This window comes from Notechis scutatus, chromosome 1, assembly GCF_049901735.1.
Source record: "Notechis scutatus isolate UNSWTSFEM ecotype Mainland chromosome 1, rNotScu1.2, whole genome shotgun sequence".
Taxonomy (NCBI): domain Eukaryota; kingdom Metazoa; phylum Chordata; class Lepidosauria; order Squamata; family Elapidae; genus Notechis; species Notechis scutatus.
This window is the reverse complement of record NC_142009.1, coordinates 84,040,948-84,063,204: the sequence shown is the minus strand read 5'-3', so window position 1 is coordinate 84,063,204 and position 22,257 is coordinate 84,040,948. Positions and strand designations below refer to the sequence as shown.

The 22,257-nt window shown below is 38.4% G+C and overlaps 1 protein-coding gene across 1 annotated transcript in view; it reads right to left on the bottom strand.

The window, feature by feature from the left end:
• The window catches only part of CNKSR3 (CNKSR family member 3), a 74,829-nt gene extending 53,199 nt beyond the window's left edge, over nt 1-21,630 (bottom strand). Inside the window, exon 1 of the mRNA XM_026680313.2 lies at nt 21,304-21,630. Within this exon, the coding sequence (XP_026536098.1) occupies nt 21,304-21,355 (52 nt within the window). The 5' untranslated portion in view covers nt 21,356-21,630. The remainder of the gene's footprint in view (nt 1-21,303) is intronic.
• Between the last annotated feature and the right edge of the window lie 627 nt (nt 21,631-22,257).

Here is a 22,257-nt window from a genome sequence, read left to right as displayed (position 1 = left end):
AGACTTTTATTTACAGCATTCCAAGCAAACAACTGCTAAGTCAACAAATGTTCTATTATTTTCACTGGTCAAGCCCAGGTTAAACTGCAATGTTTAACTGCAACAGCAGAGATTTGTTTATCATATTACAAACTGCTATTTGTACTTCACTGGTATGAGAGTTGGGTATCACAAAACATATCCTGCTTGGAGTTGAACAATCACACCCTATTTTTCAAGATACATATGTGGCCTGCCATTGAGAGTGGATGTTACAAGACTTGTTTATGAATCGCAAGGACTCCATCGGCTGAACTCTAATAATTAATAGGTTGGCACTTATTCCCATAACGAAATCAGGAAGCTATGTTGCAATGTTACTTGACATGAGGAAACACCTGGGTTGGTGTGGGATATCTCCTCCTGCAGCATGACACAGTTTGGAAGATTGCAACAGTAGACTTGTTCAAATCGCCATAATGTCTGCCTTCCCAATTTTGATGTGACTGCAGATTATGCACATATGTATGCGTGCCCACAGAAACTGTGGTAATACCGATAAACAAGTCAGCAGAGCGCCATAGGAAGTGCACATTTACATGTAATGATTCTGAAATCAAAGGGGGAAAACCCCATGCAAAATAGATGTAGTAAGTAGGTCTGTGAATAATACCTGTCTATAGCACCTTAAAGCAAAATTCCATCTTTTTCCAGGGTTCTTTCAAGGTGATATAAACATTCCACAGTCCTTCATGGACCAAAGCTCCTTTTAGAGATGAAACCCACAGAATACATTAATGGAGGCAGTCTTTGACTTACAGCCATTCGTTTATTGACCATTCAAAATTACAACGACACTGAAAAAAAGTGACTTATGATGGATTTTCCTACTTATGACCATTGCAGCATCCCATGGTCACATAATGAAAATTTGGGCATTTGGCTACTGACTCATATTTATGATAGTGTAAGTGTCCCAGGATCATGTTAACACTATTTCTAATATTCCCAGTTGGCTAGGAGGTTAATGGAGGAAATCAGATTTGCTTAACGAGGGCATGACACATTTAACAACTGTCTGGCTTAGCAACAGAAATTTTGGGCTCAGTTAGTAAATAATTACCTATAATGAGCATTTCCAAGCTCTGAATATTATCGTTTCAATATTACCATTTCACCACCATGCTGAGACCAAAAAACCGTATGTGAATTAAATGCATCTTCAGCCAGAAATTACAGTTCTGCCTTAGTGTGAGATATGTGTGTTAAGATATAGACCAGGCCACAAATCATAGTTCCATCAATCATAGTTAAAACAAATACTTCATGCAATATTTCAGCCCAGTCAATCCAGATTTCCTACCCTGCAATAGACATATAATTTTCAATCAATTTCAACCCTTCTTATTTCCTGCAAAGAGAATTAGAGGATGAACTACACTTTGTATTTAACAGAACATGGTCTGTTAAATTGCTCACTGAAGCAATTTAAGTGCTTGCAGTTATGCAAGCTCCAATAATGCAAAAATAAATCATTAGGTTCTCAAGAAAGTTGTGGGAAATGAATGAGAGGTAAATAAAAGACTTGGTGTGCCAGATATGGGACTTTATTAACATTTTTCTCAAATTATACTTGAATTTTATGCAAACAGAATTTCTGCTTGACTGAAAACTTGCAGGAAAATACAGCTAGCACCCCACGATGCTTCTACTAGAGCTGCCTAAGTAAGTCAATGAGCAGTTAATAACACAAGGTTTATATACCTTTGGAAGCAACCAGTTTGGGGGGTGGGGGAAAGGGAAATCAAGGATAGGGCTACACTTCAGAACACCTGTTAGCCATATTATGTGTGTGAAAATGAGCCAGTTTGGTGTAGAAATTAAAGGTACCTAGAAACCAGGAGATTGTGAGCTCTAGTCCTGCCTTGGGCACAAAGCCAGCTGGATGACCTTGGGCCAAATACCCAAGGTCTTTGAGCCCTAGGAAGAAGGCAATGACAAACCTGTTCCAAAATCGTGCCAAGAAAGTAGATTCATCCAGGCAGTTCTGACTGACTCAAAGTCATGAAAAGGAGGCAAGGGATCAAAAAGATGCAATGGTTGAGTCTGCCATGTTGCAATTTAGCCTACATAAGGTGGTTCCCATTCAGAATGGTGCTTCATGCTAATAAATGTTGTTTACCATGTTGTGGCAACACCATCTGCCTTCTTGCACAAGTTGCATAAGAATGTAGTTCCTCTTTCCAAGCTAGGGCATTCACAGAACTTTGGCTGGATGGGCAGTTGCCAGAAGCGGCTGCAGAAAACAAAGCAAACTGAACCAAAGCAGCCACTTCAGCTAATTCAGAGAAGTAAAGCAACCTGATTGCTTTACTACAGAGTGGCAAAACATCTGCTTTGTTCAAACCCCAAAGGTGTTTTTTCAAGAGGCAACTGGACTTTCTGGTTTTTCTTTGAAGACGTTTCGCTTCTCATCCAAGAAGCTTCAGAGCTGAAGAAGCTTCTTGGATATTATTTATATTTATTTTACACACATACACACACTCTGAAAACATTTAAGGACTGCTATATTGGGTAAGGTAAAAAATAAAATAAAACTCTGGAATTAAATTTACAATAATTAGAAAGAAAAGTATGGCATACTCAAGGTTTAAGAATATTTTCAGCGATCAGTTTGTTGTGTATTTGTGCTTAGTTTAAGAGAATGTTGTACTATAAAATACTCTTTAAAACAAAATGCAGGCAACAAGAGATAGTGCAGTCTAGTGGTTAAAGTGCTAAGACTGGAAAGACTCAGATCTACATCCATCCTCAGCCATAGAAAAGAGAAAAACTGTAAGAGATTAATGTTCTCCATAACTTTAACAGATAAAGCTAACAATGATAGTTACAGTTCAGGAAAGACCTCCGTGTCTGCCTTAAAGCCTACTAATTTTTTTTTTAATTCAAAGAAAAGCTTGTCAGGTTAGATATATGAATTAAATTTCCAAGCAGATGAATTTGAGAACTTGGAAATCATTGTGCATTCCACAAATAGTTGCTCAGATTGCCAAGAACCTATAACTAACCCACAAAAGAATGACCTTGTATATACTAAATTAGAAATACCAAATGCATTTGTGCAAAATAAATCTATTTTTCCCTTCCATGCTTTACATTATCTATTTTTTCATTCCATGTTCTGAATTAAGTTAAACACTGCATAGGCCTCTAGATGTTTCAGAATAGTCCTCAATGAACCTAATAAGCCAGGATCCTAGAAGTTAAAGTAAGTCAACATCTGGAGGGCAAACTGACCATAGTTGAAAACTATCATTTCATTCTTTACTGCCCCACATGGCATTATAAGCCTCCTATTTTAGTATCCCAATCTCACCCTACTCCCTTCAATCAGTATTTGTTTAATTCTGGATGGCAGAGGGAAGAGCTGCTACTTACACATGTTGCTGTATGACAACTCCCAGCATTTATTATTACTGGCCATGCTGGCTGGAGCTGCCAGGAATTTCACAGACACCCATAAATTTCATAGAAATCTAATTGCGATAAAGGAAGAAGCTCTTTATTTTGCTCCCTTGTTTTTTCAACCCCTCAACGTCAGAAAAACCAATTTCTGACTTCAGAAAATCTCTGGAAGAACCAATCCCAGCTTCACATTAGGTCTAGTAGAAAAACCAGACTTGTCTCTATTCAGTTCATCATATGCAGCCTGCATTTCTTCTCAGGAAGTTACTTTACTGTAGTATTGTACACGCTCCACACTACACATAGCAGACACTCAGCAATTATTCAATGTGGGCAACAGATATTCTTGCACCAAACTTCAAATCTTCAACTTTATATCTCCAAGCTATTCACATTGAAGTATTTTTTTTTAAAAAAAAATCAACTTTCTCTTATTTAGCATTCATTCTTGTTAAAAAAAATCCTTAAAATCTGTGTCAACACTAAAAACTAAATGCTTTACAATACATCAATGTAAAAAATATAAGTATTATTCTGTACAACTTTTTAGGGGGAATGGAACTCATGTTTATGTACATTCACAGATCATATGATACTCAGTGGGATTAAAGCAGGTAACCATATGACTTGACGGAAATGTTCCATTTCCTTTTAAAATATTTCTCATGAAGCTAATCCAACCCCATTACTTTTTCCCCTCTAAATATCTCTGTCTCTTACAAACTGTCTGCTACTGGTGACAGATTTGTTTCGAATTTATATTCTTTAGGCATGCCTCAACTTGTTCTACTCACAACAATCTTCTGGCAAAGGAGGTAACAATGACAAAAGGTCCCGCTTACACACAGTTTTCATGACAGCACTCAGTTAAGCTCTCTAAAGATGTCATCCTCATTCAGGATCTACAACTGCCTGCCAATTAATGGTGAAGACATTAGACTAGAAAACAGGAGATTGTGAGTTCAAGTCCCGCGTTAGCCAAGCTGGTTCATCTTGGGCCATTCTCTCTTAGCCCAACTCACCTCACAGGGTTGTTGTAGGAAAAACAGGAGGACGGCGGTGTGCAGGATATCTTTGCTGCCTTGACTTATTCGTGAAAGTAATAAAGACAGGATGCAAATAAATAAATAGATAAAAATGTAAAAACATTAGATCTTATCAATACCCTCAAAGGCAAGGCATCTTAGGGAGAGATTAAATTACCATATAGTCATTGCTACAGATCCCACATACTTATTCATATAGACTAGAGCAGGGGTGGGCAAACTACGGCCCGAGGGCCACATCCGGCCCGTTGGTCTTTTTAATCTGGCCCGCCAAGATTGGTACAGAATTAAGGTTTGATGTGAATGATTGAATTATTGCATTCATTTGATTTTGACTTGTAAAGACAGGCATTTCGACACCAGGTAGCGGCCCATCTGTCCAATTTTAAAAGTCAATGAGGCCCCGAGCCAAAAAGTTTGCCCACCCCTGGACTAGAGAGTCATGACCTTCCCTTCTTCCCAAAATCTCCCCTGTTTATGATCATTCCATGGACAGCCAAGGTTTAATATTTTGGGGCTTAGTTAACTAAAAAGTTCTACAATATTGGTGGAAGCCTTTCAATTAACTGCAACATTGGTCAAACCACTGAGACTGATAACTGATAATGCAGCACACAGAATATTTAATAAAATGCAGATTTCATATTTCATATTTGTGAGTGCTTTATTTTCCAATGGTGATCAGGAGCTTCTGAATATCTAGGACAAAACACAATGCGACAATGGGAGCACTAACTATTTGATTATCTGAAATGGATCATCCTTCCTCCTTTGCAATAACATTAATAGCATGTCAAATCTGTCTTCCAAATTCTTGAATGTTTACTCCACTGACAAAAGAGATTTTATTTTTATTTATCTCAGGCTGATTTGGAAGGTAAAAGAATTTTTTTTAACTGTCCCTGATTACTATAAACTGACAGATTATCAGGGATAGGTTCTGTTGGTGTTTGTCACAAATCTTTCCATCCTTCTGATATTATTGGTAGGTGTGCCTGCATCCTTCCTGAACAAATGGAATGCCCTCATTATGTGTTCCTTACAATGTAGTTGAACTATGGAAAGCCAGAAATGAAAAGATTATTTAATAAAGGACATTCACATAGATTACACCCACCTTATAACTAAGCCAAGAGCCTTCCACTTCACTCATGAAAATTCAAGCAAAATATTCTTATCTTTTGGAGGGAAAAAACTACTCATTTCTCTTCCACCAAACTGAATTAAAACGGTTGAAAGACATGTACTGTAGTCCTTCACTAATAAATTTGAAACCTTACAATACAGTTCCAAGGAAAATATAGATAACAAGCTGGCAGCAATCTGTAATTTCAACATATGGTTAGTTTCAACACTATGCATGACAACCCTATATTTGCAAAACTGGAGCCAGAATAGTAAGACAACCTATATCATTTCTCTTATTCTTTATTAGCAATGGAGAAATATATTTACATAAAGAAGAAAAGCTCTGTAATGCTGGAGGGTGTTGCTCCCACCATTTTTCTTATGGGCCTTCTATTTGATAGCCAAAAAGAACTGGTTGGTCCAAGAAACCAAACCATCCACATTTTAGAGAACTTAAAGCAATATACAAACTGATATTGATTTGCCTGGAGATTTGTCTATGAAAGTCTATAAGAATAAAATATATACCACCACAATGTACAAGTTAATGGATGTACCCATTTATTTATTTTTTTTGAAGGACACACAACTAGCCAGCCTCTAATTAACTGGCATTTCATCCAAACCAGGAAACTATGGATGACATAATTAAATTTTTACACTATTTGCATGCCCAGATGCTATAAAGTGTTTCAAATAACATAAATGTTGATGGTATAATTATGTAAATAAATTATATACATTTGGATATCACAACAAGGTTTTATAATTTTATAATTTCTGATAATCTGTTTTTTTTCATTCATTCAAGTTTCTTCCTGCCACAGAAATAATTACTGAAATGTAACAAACTTCTATAGGATAAATCTAAGGATCTGAAAGAACTCTTTAACAAAGAAAGCAAGCTATAATTTTTCCCATCCTGAAAACTGTTTCATGACACAAAAGCCTTAAGCAAAACTCAAATGGTTAAGATACAAATTATTTTTCCCCTGCATTAAAAAAGCTATTTTATTCAAGAACTCAAGAAAACAAAGGAAATTTTCTACAGTAGAAATGAAACAGCTAGCTTTCAGTGTCAAAGGATGGAAAACAAGATCTCCAATTTTCAGTGTGTGAAAGTGCCCTCACAAATTGGGAATACAAGTTAAACAATCATGATGCAGAATGCAAGGAAATCAAGTTTTTTTTTAATCTATGTCCCATATAAATGTTGCAACTTTTTGGAAGAAAAAGCTATGATGTAATTATTTCAAAGAAAGGATGCAGTAAAGGCTAACTAGCCATCTGTGAAACTTTGTACCTTTATGGTAAAATATGCTTACTTTGGGGAGTTTTTGAGTCTGTTTCTATTTGGATAAAGTTAAAAAAGGAAGACAAGATCAAAGGGAAAGAGATGCTTTGGAGCACACTGTATCTTTTCTTTCTATAGCTGCAGTGCAACCATAAAACACATTTGGTGGAAGTAAGTGAAAATAAATACTACAAAAACACCCTTTCAAGTACTCCAAAGCAGCTTTTTCCCTTTGATTTCAAAGCTTAGCACAGTCCTAATTTTGAATTGTTGAGTTAAAGCAGCACACCAACTCTTTAACTAAAAAATATTAGGAGATTTGTGTTCAAATCCTTCCCTTATCCAGAACCTCACTGGATAACCTCAGATAAATATGTCTTGATTAACCTTCCTGGCTGGATTGGTTGTGAAGAGGAAAGAAAAGGGTCTCATATATGCCATCTGACCAATCCCAAGAAATAGTTATACGCATAAAAATATATGTGCAAATTCATGCAGGCAAAGCCAGAAAAAGAATCTTGTATCAGCGTTATAAGTAGTGTCCTTTGGTTGACAAAGAATAATAATTTGCTCACTAAGAAATAAATGCATACTATCTTTTTAAATATCTAAAATGCTTGAGTCAAATATTGCCCATCTGGCCATTTTTTGATAAAAAAAAAGCCTTTATTTGAATGTGTCTGAGAAAATAGATTACTAATATGTAGACTTTAAGTTGTTTGCATATATTCATATTTAATTGAAAAAGTATTTTAAAGAACATTTTATCTTTCATTTTTTCCATTTCATATTATCTAACAGATTTTTATTGTGCATTATTACTATTTTGTTATTTTTTAGGATCCACTACTTTACCTTACTTAGCCCAATTATATTGTGAACACATTTCTGGCAATAAAATAGAAAATTCAAAAGTAGAGATAAGTAACTGCCAGCCCATGTACTAAATCCAATCACAGTTTCATTTGGCCCAAAGTTTGCTCTAAGTATTTACCCCACAATTCTTCAAGATATCCATATCCAATAGAAAAAAAAGAGGGGGCAGTAAAATATATACTTGTTCACAGGCTGGGTGGGAAGGAAAGGGATTGGAGAAGGCAAGGATAAAGGCATTATTGTAGAATCCAATAATGCAAAGTCCATTCCTTTGTATATCACATGTCTAATATCACATCCATATGAGAGTTGCTTTGAATAAAGCATCCTATAGATGGCTCAGTGGTGATGGCTCAGTGGCTAAGAAGCTGAACTTGTCAATCAGAAATTACTGTGTTTTCCATTTGCCCATATGTTGTGATGCTGTTTGTCATTCAGAAACTACATACAAAAAACATATATTAAGGAGAAAGTGCATCCACACTAGAAAGTAGGTTCTAGAAAGTTGCCTACTGATATGAATGCTTTTTTAAAAGACATTTTTCAGAATTAACTGTAATATAGTTGAACTACACATGAAATTTCAATCAGCGACTGAACAATAACAATGCATGAAATTGGTACAGGTATGCGGTGGCTCAGTGGCTAAGATGCCGAGCTTGTCAATCAGAAAGGTCGGCAGTTCGAATCCCTAGCACCACGTAACTGAGTGAGCTCCCATTACTTGTCCCAGCTTCTGCCAACCTAGCAGTTCGAAAGCATGTAAAAATGCAAGTAGAAAAATAGGGATAACTTTGTTGGAAAGGTAACAGCGTTCCGTGCGCCTTCGATGTTTAGTCATGCCGGCCACATGACCACGGAGAAGTCTTTGGACAGCGCTGGCTCTTCAGCTTTGTAATGGAGATGAGCACCGCCCCCTAGAGCCAGAAACGACTAGCACGTATGTGCAAGGGGAACCTTTACCTTTATAGATACCTCCGACTGCACTAGCATCTATAGCTTTTTTTCATTATCAGAACTCATTCCAAAGCAAGGCAGCAATAACTACTGTTTCTGCAGATATTTAATGCAGGTAAGTACCAACAAGAAGCTGTCTCACAGAGATACAGGCTGAATTCACATATTCCATTAAGTTCCATCTTGAATTTTCTTTGATTGCTATCCAGCCAATTATTGTTTAAAGTGTGGTTAAAGAAATGATGGCTTAGCACCCTGTGTGAGTTCAGTTACAAACAAGAACCAAATCACACAGCTGGTGATGCAGTTTCACAACTAATTTATTTAGTTAAGACTCTTGTAGGACCTAATTATACCTTTTGTAACATCAGGGGATTGCCCTTCTGACTATTTCCCAAGATGTATATATTATCATTTGCCAATAATATCCTATTGCATTAGACAACAGGCTGGTGTACAATCTTCCCTCACAAAATAGAAATGTTGGGGATGTCAATCTTTGTTAATGCAAGAATATATCACAACCAGGTTTCATAAATAACCACAGTATATCACAGTGCTTTCTGCATTCTTCTTTTCGAACTTCACTGTTTATCATTCTTTAAACAACTCGTAATCATGCTTTGTGCATGTGATACAATGTGCAACCCACAGAAATTTATGACCTGCTTCACATTTTTTACTTTAATTTTTTGTCAAAGTCGGACATAAACTACAGTTTACAAACTACATGTGACTTAAAATCTAAACAAATTATGGCCTGGGGCAGTATTTTTTAAAGTGTGGTCCTATGATTGTTGGGGTTCCCCAAGACACTCTCAAGGAATCACAAGTCAAAAAACAGCCATAGAGAAACTGGTTATACAAAAAGTTATGAATTGTGCTGAAATGGATAAATTAACGCTGAGTTTAAAAGATAAAGAAGCTTCAATATTTTATAAGGCGTGGGAACAATATAACAATGTTATATATATATAATAATTACCTATCCTTAATCTATATCTGAGATAGATTAAGGATAGGTAATGTATTAAATATAGAATATAGATAGAATAAGAATGTAATTATGCACAAATATCTGTAATTGCACAAATTATTGTCATACGATAAGCACCACAAATAGCTGTTATTGAGTGATATATTTTTTATGTTTTTAATGTAATAAACATTCAATAGTTTATTTTTTTTTAAAAAGGAATTACAAGTCAAAATTATTTGCTAGCCTGTGTTGAAAAATAATAGCATAAAATCCTGTCAAAAAAATTGTGAAAATCTGTAACAGCAGGGGATGCTTTAATTTTAATATGGTGCTATCTATCCATCCATCCATCCATGTATCCAAAAACAAAAACCCTTTTGGGGGCCTTCGTAATTTTTAAAAGTGTGAAGTGGTCCTGAGAGAAAAATAAGTTTAAGAAACACTGGCCTAGGGCAATGGTCCCCAACATGTGGGCCACGGGCCACTACCAGGCTTTGGCCTATTTGCAACTGGACGGCGTGAGTGGCGGGCCAGTACGCGTGTGCACCACTGCCCCTTGCACAAAAACATCCCCTCTTCCTCCCCCCCCCCACTCCACCAGGCCAACAACGTTGGGGAATGCTGGTCTACGGCAATATCTAAATACAATCAATATCCAAATAAAGGTGTAGGAAGTTAAGGCAAGGATTTAATGCCCAGCTGGCCTGACCCAATGTTGAAAAACTAAGCAAGACAGTAGTTGATTAGCAACAGGGTAGGAAATCCCAAAGTTGTGAACTACATACATACACACACACACACACATACACACATGTGCATGTGTGTGCGTACACACACAAACATAAACATACACATACAATCCTTTCCCAGAAAACAGTAATGAATTGTTTTGATCCAGTTGCAGAAAAAAAATTGCATTCAGAAGAGGTATCTATGAGGTCACCAGAAAGCAACTTTATTCAGAGGTGATTTTAGATAAATGATGGTGAAACTTTCTGGGTTCCAATGGTTGTGTGAAGCGTTTATCTGAATTTGGGAGAAAGAGCTGTCAAAAGTTGGGTAAAGATGCAACAGGCAGACCTGGGAATTTCTTAAGTCATGGTGAATCCATGTTTGAGGTTGCTTTCTTCATTTATAACATAGGAGGCTTACACTACAGTTCTTATATTCTTCCCACTCAAAATGGACTCCCATCTTATGGAACACCCCTCCCCAATCCCAAAGCAGCCTCTCTACTTATTTTATGGAAGTCCCTCAAGACCTGAATATGTCATCAGGCCTGGGGGGTCCCAGGCAGGGGTGGGCTTCAAAACTTTTAGCAATGGGTTCTCTGCCTGGTTGCTGGGCGGGCGTGGCCATGATGGGCATGGCCTAGTCAGCCTCCTACACCATGGTAGGAGGGGTATTTTTGCCCTCCCTGGGCTTCGGAGGCTTTCTTTGAGCCTCGGGGGGTCAAAAACAGCCTTCCCAGGCAACAGAGGCTCTCTGGAAGCTGGAAACAGGCCCATTTCTGGCTTTCCTGAACTTCCGGGAGGCCCATTTTTCACCCTTGAGCACACCCTGCACTTACCTGAATCCAAAATGGGCCACGTGGGGACTCCTGGGAGGGGTGGGTGGGGCCAGCCAGGAATTTGAGGGTTCTCCGAACTGCACAGAATCTTAGCTATGGGCTCTCCCGAACCCTTGCAAACCTCCAGCAGCCCACTCCTGGTCCCAAGGTACCAATGAAATCTTGAGGTAGTTTATTATTGTTGTTAACATCTAATATATTTATGCCTTATACTTTTTGATATGCTTATTGTTTATATCTTGGTTGTACAAGATATAAACTACTACTTTTTGTGAGATGGGTAGCCCTATAAAATTTAATAAATTAACAAACAATGAAGTTACTGTTGAGGTTGGGGGAGTTGTGGTTGGGGAAGCTTTTAAGCACAACAAAAGTGGATTGGACGCCACCTCCATTTATTTTTGTTAAGCCAATTTAATAGGATAAAGCCAGAAAACTCTGTAAATGCTTCAAACACAATATCACATTAAACAGTTCATTTTGAGTGGCACAGTGGTTAGAATGCAGTATTGCAGACTAATTCTGCTGACAATTTGGCAGTTCAAATCCCACCAAGCTCAAGGTTGACTCAGCCTTCCATCCTTCTGAGGTGGGGAAAATGAGAACCCAGATTGTTGGGGGCAATATGCTGACTCTGTAAACCAATTAGAGAGGGCTGTAAAGCACTGTAAAGCAGTATATAAGTCTAAGTGCTATTGCTATTAAGTAAAAAAAAACCTTGTCCATGCCACAGATTTAAATGGATATTTAAAGCCACCAACAACTGATGACACACCAAGATGTAAGTGTTGTAGCACCATCAAATATTCTTCCCGTCTTAGTTCACACGCAAAACATCCTCTGGCAAGCACTCAAGTCTCATTAATACCTAACTTTTACCATCTTTGGTTGTGAATTATGTTAATGTAACAAAAACATAGAAATTAATCCCTTTATCCAGAAGAAATCTCAACCCAGACAAGCTTGGCCACCCTTTAAAAACATATGCTGCAGATTAGCAACTGTGAATGCAAAAAAATTATTCAAAGTAATTACTGTTAATTAGTCTTTCCTAAACTGATGTCCTCCAGATGTGCTAGATCCCAATACTCAGAAGTTCTGCTGGGAATTCTGAGAGTTTGGGTCCCAATTCATCTGGATGTGCTCATTTGCAAGATGGTTGTAATGAAATATCATTTTCCATATGCATCATGAATGGAATGCTATAGCAATTTACAATCTGAAGCCATTAAGGCTTATTTTTAAGACACACAAATAGACATTTTTACAGAACATCTATTTGTGTGTCTTAGAAATACAGGCCAATATAAACTTTCTCAAAAATTAAAATATCCAACCCTTGATACATTTGCTTAGAAAGCAAACAATAGATTTTTTTTTTTCTAAAATAGTGATTCAACTAGAGGCAATGCTTGTTTGAATGTTTTTGAAACAAACAGGTTTCAAAGGATAGCATGTTTTGGCACATCTTTTAATAAAAATCCTTAAAAGTAGATGGGCTTTAGCAGCTCTCATTTAGTTGTTCCACAATACAAAAATGAATGCGGTCACTCCCAACATTTCCTTTAGCTGATGCATTCCTAAAGTATTTTCATATTGTACTGTACAGCTCTGGTGTAGCCCACTCTCCATCCCAGAAATCTCAAGAGAATCCTTAGGGTGTGAACTGAGCCTATCTGAGGGGATACTCATGGTGTATCATTGTCTCACAAGGAATGTGAGCTTCTGAGATCTTGGGCTGTACAGATGGATAAGGTTTCTCTTTATCACTTCTGAAAAGCAACACTGGGACTTTTTAATAATACATCATTATGTTTCTGGGTGTACAGATGATGAGCCGAAAATGGCATTTCACTTTCTAATCCCAATTTAATCTGGACTTTATATTGGACGTTAGTTTTGGAATCCTACAATTCTTTTGAACAACCTTTCCCAAGCCGATGTCTTATGCACAGTGATGGAAACACTTAGGTTCTCACAATGGAAGAAAGGATGGTGAAGTTTTCCCCCCTTGTTCCTTTGCACTGTCTCCTTCCTGATTTCCCCCCCTTCCTAATTCCTTTGTTTATGTTTTATGTTGGATCTTTTGCAGAAATTTAAGAAGTTACATTGTTAAAAAATAAATTTAGTAAAGTCACACAACCAAAAAAGAACAACATAGATTATAATCATCAAGAACAGGAGGGAAACCCTATCTAGGTTGAAAACACAATCCAGATTTCTCTAGAGAGGACTAAATCAGGGGTGATTGATTAAAAACATGGGAGAGGAGCACATTTAGATTTTGAAAGCATGTCATAAGTGGGAGTGCCTCCCAAAATGATTGCCAGGGGACGTCTGACCAATTATAAAGCAGAAGAAAAAAGTCTGTGTTGCCACCTGCCACTTTATTTTCTACAAATGGTACCGGTTATCAGTCTATGGGTACATAAAGGCACTGTTGGAAATACAAGTTTTTGTTTTCAAGTTGATGTTCTGTTCTAAAATATGATATTTTCTAGTAATGTGAGCTTCTGAGATCCAAAGCAGGAAAAATGCCTCAGAAGTGGTGTGGATGTCCACTTCTGTCCACGCAGTCCACAGAAAAAATGAATTTGAGTTAAGAACATGCCTTATCCCTCAATTCGGATGTGTGTATATTCCTGGCTATCCAAAGAGCCCAGGAAAGAATCAATTTGCTGGCACATATAATAAGTATACTCATGCTGGATCTGAAGCACCATTTATTCTTTATACAGGAAAAAAAGTGGGGCTTTAAAAATAATCTGCAAGGAATGCTTGTGACTTCACAGAAGCACAGTATATATTCATTAAGGCAAACCCTTTTTTTCCTGGGAGTGTCTGGAAAAAAAGTTGCAAAGAGTAGCTATACTCAGATGAGGATTAAAGTCCTTGTGAATAATTATCAATGCATACAAAGCTCTAAAAAGACCTTAAAAAGGTAAATTTGGGTAGGATAATACACTTGGCAGGCAGAAAGGGAGATAGTGATAGACACTTTTTTTTCATTCCCAGGTGCCATGCCAGGAACCTGAGCCAATAAACCCTTTAGAATTTAGGAAAAGCGTTCACAGCATAACCTGGTGGACACTAACCCAGCAAGTGAAGTTTAGTAGGAGCAACTGTTATACATTCTTCAGCAGGACACTCTTCAATTATCCAGAACAGCATAGGAGAAAGAGTGGCAGAACTTGCAGCTGGAGTGAAAAGAGGAATGGCCTAGAATCTCTAAGTAATCACAATGAAAGTCCAACACCTCTTGAATGTTGTTGATCTAGCTGCCAAAATAGAGCTAACCATTGGTTAAGTACATTAACCATTAGTTGAGTAGATTCCTGTGCATAGACATGAGTAACAAATCAATTTAACAATAACTTCATGTGTAGTCCTACTCTTTTGCACCTGACAAAAGGCTGTGAAACACCATAATACTAATTTGGGATTTTTAATACAGGATTTCTAACATTGGATGAATAAACCTTTATTTGTTGAACAAGGAAGGGGGCTCAATCTGTCTGTCCTTTAGATTAAGTACTAATGGGTCACTTTGCACATCACCAAAATCGAAAACCAAACAAGCCACATAATGGTTTAGCTTAAGGTATGGGCCAAGTGCTTCCCTCCAACCTGCAAAATGTTTTCTTCTTTATTCTTAAGTGCCACTTCAAAATATTAATTACATTGTACTTTGTATTACCAAGAATGTTACTTATTTTTTAAAAATCTAGTAACATTCATGTATAGCATTCACTTTGGCCAAATACAATGAAAATGTAAGAAATCTAGATAGAAATCAAAGCTGAGATAATAGCCAGTTTTTCTTAAACAATTTCAAATGTAACTTAACACCAGTGTAATTAACCAGCTGTTGACTTGGTTTTAAATGACCCCTATGAAATCCCAAAGCAATGAATTAAAATCATGCAGTGTAGTTAGTCCCAGCCTTGATTAATCAGTGGAAGCTCAGCTTAAATAAACAGCAGAAGAAAGCAAGTCAAAGTACATATTAGAACAAATATAAAGGATTTTTTTTCCTTCTGGGACAGAGATTCAATCAGAATCGAGCTGGAAGGGATCTTGGAAGTCTTCTAAGCCTGCTCAAGCAGGAGATTCTATACCATTTCAGATAGTTGGCTGTCCAGTCTTTTCTTCAAAACCTATAGTGCTGTAGCTTATACAACTTCTGGAGGCAAGCTGTTCCACTGGTTAACTGTCCTCATCCTTGTTTCTCCATAATTCCAGGTTGCTTTTCTCTCCCTGATTAGTTTTCATCCACTTTTTCTTGTCTTGCCTTCTCATGCTTTGGAAAATAAGCTGACTCCCTCTTCTTTTGAGGCAGCCCCTCAAATACTAGAATACTGCTATCATGTCACCCCTAGTCTTTTTCTCTAGACTGGCTGTACCTAATTCCTACAATGGTTCTTCATATGTTTTTGTCTCTAGGCCCTTAATCATCTTAGTTACTCTTCTTCGCACTTTTTCCAAAGTCTCAACATTTTCTTTTATAGTATGGTGACCAAAACTGATTGATACTGCAAGTTTTTGTTGGCCTTCCTGAGCTGTAATTAACCTCATTAACCTTACCCAGAGACAGATGGTTACTGCAGTCCAGCAAAAAAAAACGTTAAGGATATATCACACATCTTATTTTGTTTATTGGGTTTTGTTTCATCTTTTGTTATTTGTATAAATAACACAAAGCATAAACATATGCAATGCTCCTCCTCCCCACCACCACAATAACTTTATGAGGCAGGTTGGGCTGAGAGAGAATGACTGGCGCAAGGTCAGCCAGCCAGTTTTGATGCCTCCGGTAGAACTAGAACTCAGTCTTGCAGGTTCTAGGCCAGCACCTTAACCACTACACAAAAATGGCTGTCTCTATTACAAGAAATAACAAACTTTGGGGCAAGTAGTTAAAGACTGCCGATGATAAAAGAGCCTGCATGGAGTCATTGCATCTATAGCTGAGATCTACAAGAGGATTCATACTTACATTATGGTACAAGTGAAGGTCTGCTTACAAATAAGGAAACTGAAGCTTATCTCCGAGGTTATAACACCTTCAAATCCAGACAGGTTGCCATGTTTCATTCTGATTGGAATTCCTTGGGTTTTATGGATTGTAACTCCAATTCGTTCAGTCAAAGATACAGTTTTGGATCTCAAGGTATGAGGCTTATGAAAGGATTAAGTTTCCTTCTCTCTTCTGAAGAAGGGAATACAAACTGTAGTTCTCAAATTTTCCTGCTAACTCTCAAATTCCATTTCTCTTCCAAATCTTTTTTTGTTCTTTTAAATTATACATCTTATGTATGCAAATTATTACTTTTTTTTTTTTATCCTGCCAATAATGAATTGCTCTCTGGGCTGGCTAGTGGTGACAAAGAGTTGTGGGTCTATATCCCAGAAGCACGAGTGTGAAAAAATCAGTTTTAAGAATTGTCCAGAAGAAAGGAAACCTGAAGTCCTTCAGATTGTACATGTCCCATAATTCTCTCCAATTTAGAACAATGGAGAGCTACTTTGAAGTAGCCAGAGGACATTTGATCAGGGCATAAGTGGAATATATGAAAGGTAAATATTGTCATTTTGCAGAAAGGATAGCAAGGAGAAATAAGAAAACTATAAAAAAAGTAGCCAGAGGTCATTCACCAAAGTCTCATGACTTTAGTGAAACCTAAACTGAGAATGCTGAAGTGCCTAAGTTTTTTTTGTGTTATTGAATTATTTTGTAACCGGAACAGATATCTTATCTTGTTACGGTGACACTTAAATAAGCCATTGAATGCAGCACTTGTATAAACAGATCACTATCTAACTGGACCAGTAACATTTGCATAATTCATACTTATAACATGCATACTGTATATTTTCTGGCTTGCAGAAGTTAGAATGTGGTCTAAAAATAAAATCCAAATGATGTTGTAATCACTAAATTATTTATGGGTATGTAATTTCAAATTTGTTCCGAATGTATTCTGCCTATATTGCATTGTTTCTCCATGAAACAATTTGGAGAATTTTTTTTTAAACCTGACACTGTGAGACCACTAGCACACAATGTTGGTTAGATACTGAAAATATAAAGATAGCTACAACTATAAAATAATTCTTCCACTCAGTGGCTGGGTTCACAGTGTGCGAATAATATAACTTGATGGGTTTCATTCATTTTGGTTTGTATAAGGGATAAATCAAGTCATAGCTGCTCTGACCTTGTAATTAAACAAACTACTTGTGCAGTTTATTTAACTAACAATGCAGAGAGAAGACAAGACTGAAGCCTCCCTTCCATGCCCTGAGTTATCCAGCTGGACTATTTTCGGGATTACAAATGAACTCCTACCCTGAAAAGGCTCTAAGTATTCTTTGGTGACTGTATGTTTTCTAAGAGGGTGGAAACTTTCCCAACCAGAAATGCTGATGCCATCTCTACTTGGCTGAAGTATTGTTACAATAGGGTGAACCATTGTCTGCAAATCATTGTTCAAAATACAAGTGAAACATTCCTATTGTTCATTCAATAAACTATGATTAAAACCCATCATGACTTAATATGATACAGGACCCAGCTACTGAGAAAGCACCTAGAATTTTTTTAATAAGGAAATAACATTGTTATAAATGAGTTTAATGCTGTTAAAAAAAACCCACCATAATTCTCACTTTGGAATATTAACAACTGTACATGTAAAACAGATGAATTCGCACAAGGTGCTTGGCCAGATAAATTACAATTCACTAAATAAACTACAATTAATTATGTACAGATAGTCCTCAAGCTACAACAGTTTATTTAGTCACTGTTCAAAATTACAATGGCACTGAAAAAAGAGACTTATGACCATTTTTCACTTATGACCTTTGTAGCAGCCCCATGATCATGTGATCAAAATTCAGATGATTGGCACTTGGTTCATACTGGTAACTTGCTTTGTCCCAAGGTCATGTAATCACCTATTGCAAACTTTTCACAAACAAAATCAATGGAAAAGCCAGATTCACTTAACAACCGTGTTACTAATTTAACAACTGCAATGCTTCACTTAACAACTGTGGCAAGAAAGGTCATAAAATGGGGCAAAACTCACTTAACAAGAGTCTCCCTTAAGAACATAAATTTTGGGCTCAACTGTGGGCGTAACTCAATGATTACCTGTACATGTAACAATCTAAAACATATTGATTCATGTAGTATGCTAAGATGCAAACAAACCAACTTTAGCCTAGACTACTGCATCAACTCAGCCATAGACTGATTTCACATATCACACTAAGCCATTATTTATAATCCACAACAAATTGGTTTATGCAATCCACTGGACTAGTGTTTCTCAACCTTGCCCGTTTGAAGTTGATTTGCTAGCTGGGGAATTCTAGAGTTTGAATTATCTTCAGGGTTGACAAGCTTGAAAAATACTGCACTAGGCCAAAATGGACCATACCACACAATTAAAGTGAATTATGTCAAGGTCATGTAGTAGTGCAAATGTTAACCTGTCTTTCTTACATGACTTCTATAAAGAATCAGAGTGGCTGAGGGACTTTTGACAATGCAGGCCAGCAAACCTTGGGCATATTGAGATCTTATTCCTTAGCTGAACTATAACCCATTCAAAGCTATGACACCTTTCCTATAGTAGGAGCTATTAGGCTAATGGCAAAATCAGATTTCTTCTGTTGGGATGCAGCTGCCTGCATTGTTGTACAAGATCAGCTGTGACATATTCAATTCTCTTTTTAAAGCAGCATGACAAAACAGTCAAATTTCCCTTTCATATAGAAAGAAAGATCTTCCATCCAATCGCCTCTTATTTCCCTCTTTCTTCCTTCGCCCCTCCTTTAAAAACCCTCCATAATTTCTCTTTTGAAGAAGTTTTTTTCCATATGCACAGAAAGACCAGAAAGCTCTAAAAAGGAACCTCTCACATATGAGGCAAGGGATAAAGCCACAACATAAGCACAAGTGTTTTCAGAGTCATAGGATCCATTTTCATGCAAGCTATGGCGATTTTTACTACTTCTTGTAGTGAGTAATGATACAGGAGCTAGATTTTCAAGACTCCATTTACAAAAACAAATTTTAAAAATTTTCAGATCATTATCTATTCAGAGTGAAAGAATTTAGCCACATTTACATGTATTTTCACACGTCTAAAAGACATTTTAAATGAACAGGATTATTGAAAGTATCACATGTTCTCTTTTAATACACCAAGCATAAGTGGTGTACAAGTGCAAAGAGAAAGGAAAGGATTAACATTCAATTCAACCTGAATGAAATATAAAAGATGTTTTAGTGGTAGCCTCCACTAAAGCCCATGAGCCAAGAGAGTAAAATCACGTAACAAAAATACAGAAAGAGCCACAGACAATGGTTTCTGCCTGGCATACACAACCTTTCATGTTTCCTTTCAAAGTTTTCAAAATAATGACTTCATATAATTAAAATTATAATATGCTTTTAACCCAGGTGTTTCTTCTACAGTGACCTTTAAGGATCCTTATTTTCAGTTACCGCATTAAATGTATCTTTCACTGAAATGGTAATCTATTATTTTTATACGTTCTGGAAACAAATTAATTATCCTACTGTGCTGAACATCCAATATTCATGAAGATCAAGTTAGAAAATAGTGGAGGGAAAACTAGGAAGGCTGTATAGCACAACTCAAGATTGTTTATTATTAATGAAGATCTTTGACAATACCAAATAGTTGATAAATATCCTGAACCAGATATACTAGAAGCTGAACACATCAAAGAAAACTGCTTATCAAAAAAAGCAGAAGTCCTAAAAAGCATTTGTGCAATATCAGGATTGCACATATTTCCAATCCAGCAGGGCCACTCTGATAGCTGGCTCAAAATTATGGAAGTGGTTGTGGTTCTGCACATCCAGGTAGACCAGCCTGATCTAAACAGACAGGTGGTGCATTATTTGGGGTGAGGGGTAGAACAGGGATGTTCATAAAAGTTTGGGAATGCTGCCAATCAACTAACGCACCCTTAGGATTCACTTTTCTCTTGGAAACAAGTGGTGCTTAAAGTTGAAATGTTCTGGAGCACCACATGTTTGGCCAGAAACACATTGGGCTGCGTTCTGACTGGCATTTTACCTAGGAGGTAGCTGCAAAACCTACCACCTCAACCTTTAGCAGTAACATGCAAGATAACTTATTATTTATTTCTTTAAACACCCTCAGTTACTAACAGGACATCCGTTCAAAAGGGAAGCTCTGGAATCTCGTATATTTCTCAGGCTCCAATGACGCACATCTTCTTCTGGTGGTTCCTGGCCATTTTGAACCCTGCTTGGCTTCAAACATTAAATGGGCAGCTCGGAGGTGGGGGAGAGGGGTCACTTTAGATGGGGATCCTCGGCTTTCCTATGAACCGCTATGCCCATTATTCTCCTTCAAGAGCGCCCTAACGTGCAACGGTCACGCGTTCTCTCTTCTTCACTAGACTCTGGCCAATGCTTGGCGGAGTGTGGTGTTTGGTTTTTTTCTTTTTGCGTGAACATCAAAAGCTGGAAAGCAGTGAACTCTCGCGATCGGCTCCCAGAACCCAAGCCTTCATCCCAAACTGCCATAAGGCGCTCAAGGGCCGCGGAGAGCTGGCTTGTTTGTTTACCCGCGCGGGAGGCCAGCTTGTCTTGCTGGAGATCGGCGAATATGTGCGCGCGTGTGTTTTGCTCGTAGCCAAGGAACTGGGGTTGTTTGTTTTTGCAAAAGCCCTTCTCAGATGAAGAGCGGCAAACAACGGCAGGCACGATCCCTCTGTGATCTACGTCCTCCTCCCTCGGTAGAACCCGGGAATCGGAGGCAAAGAGGGGCCCGGCAGGAGAGATCGGGAGACCCGGGGAAAAGAAGGAACAAAGATGAGAAGTTAGCCAAGAAAAGTTTGGAGAGAAGCAGAAGAGGGCTGGAAGCGTCCTTTAAGCAAACAGCTGAGCCGGAGAAAGAGCCAAGCGCGGAGGAGCAGACGGAGTCCTATTTCTTACCCTTGGTCCACTCCACAACTTGCTTCGGATTCCACTTGGTTACGGGCTCCATCCTCTTATTTCTCGGTCCAGCCTTTGCTCTGGGTCCCACCACCCGGCAGATCCGGATTCCAGCAAGGGACAGCCGCCGGGAGCTCCAACTAGCTCCTTCCTCTCCGGCCCCAACCACGGATTTCCCCCTTTCGGGTTCCCATCCGAGCGGGCAACCCGCGAGCCGCCCACCCTCCCAACTCCGCCCTTCGGCCCAGGCCGGCCTCTCCTGCGCGTCCAGCCCCTCCTCCACGTGCTTGGCACTCTTGCCAAGAGACCCGCGCAGAGGCGCTGTCTCTTTCTCTCTCTCACGCGCGCGCGCGCCCTTGGCGGCTTCCTGGGCTTCGTCTTCCTCGCGCCCCCTGGAGGACGGAAGGGTCTCGGGCTGCTTAGCTCAGGTTACAAAAGAGGGTGGGGGGTTGCTTGCAGTCGTGGGGACCCGCCTGTTTTTCGCAGCTCTTTTCAACCTCCGGCTCTGGGCGGGGGCTGGAGTGAAACTCCTGAAAGGCAAAAAAGAAGCCGAACCCGGCCCACGCAGGCTCCCTGGTCTGGCGGGTGTATTTTGTTTTGCAATGTGAATGAAGCCTGCTGAAAAGTGATTGCCAAGTGTGCACATCTGCGGGCTTGGGGGGAAAAAAACAACAACTTAAAAATATGAGCAGAAAACCACGCGTGCATTTCTTATCCCTCGTGTAACAGAGCTTGGAAATCTCGGGAAGAGCCTACAGTATTCACATCGTTTCCCCATTCAGGTATTTTGTGAGGTTTAGAGAAGAGCAGTCCTGATCCCGTTCCTGTCCCCAGGTGTGCTTTTCCAATATAGAATTTAGGTTGGGTCACCTTGCCCAAAAGTCGTTTTTAATCATCATTAAAAATTTTTAAAAGGACAATAATTGCCTGCTTAGCCATCACAGTCAGTACATA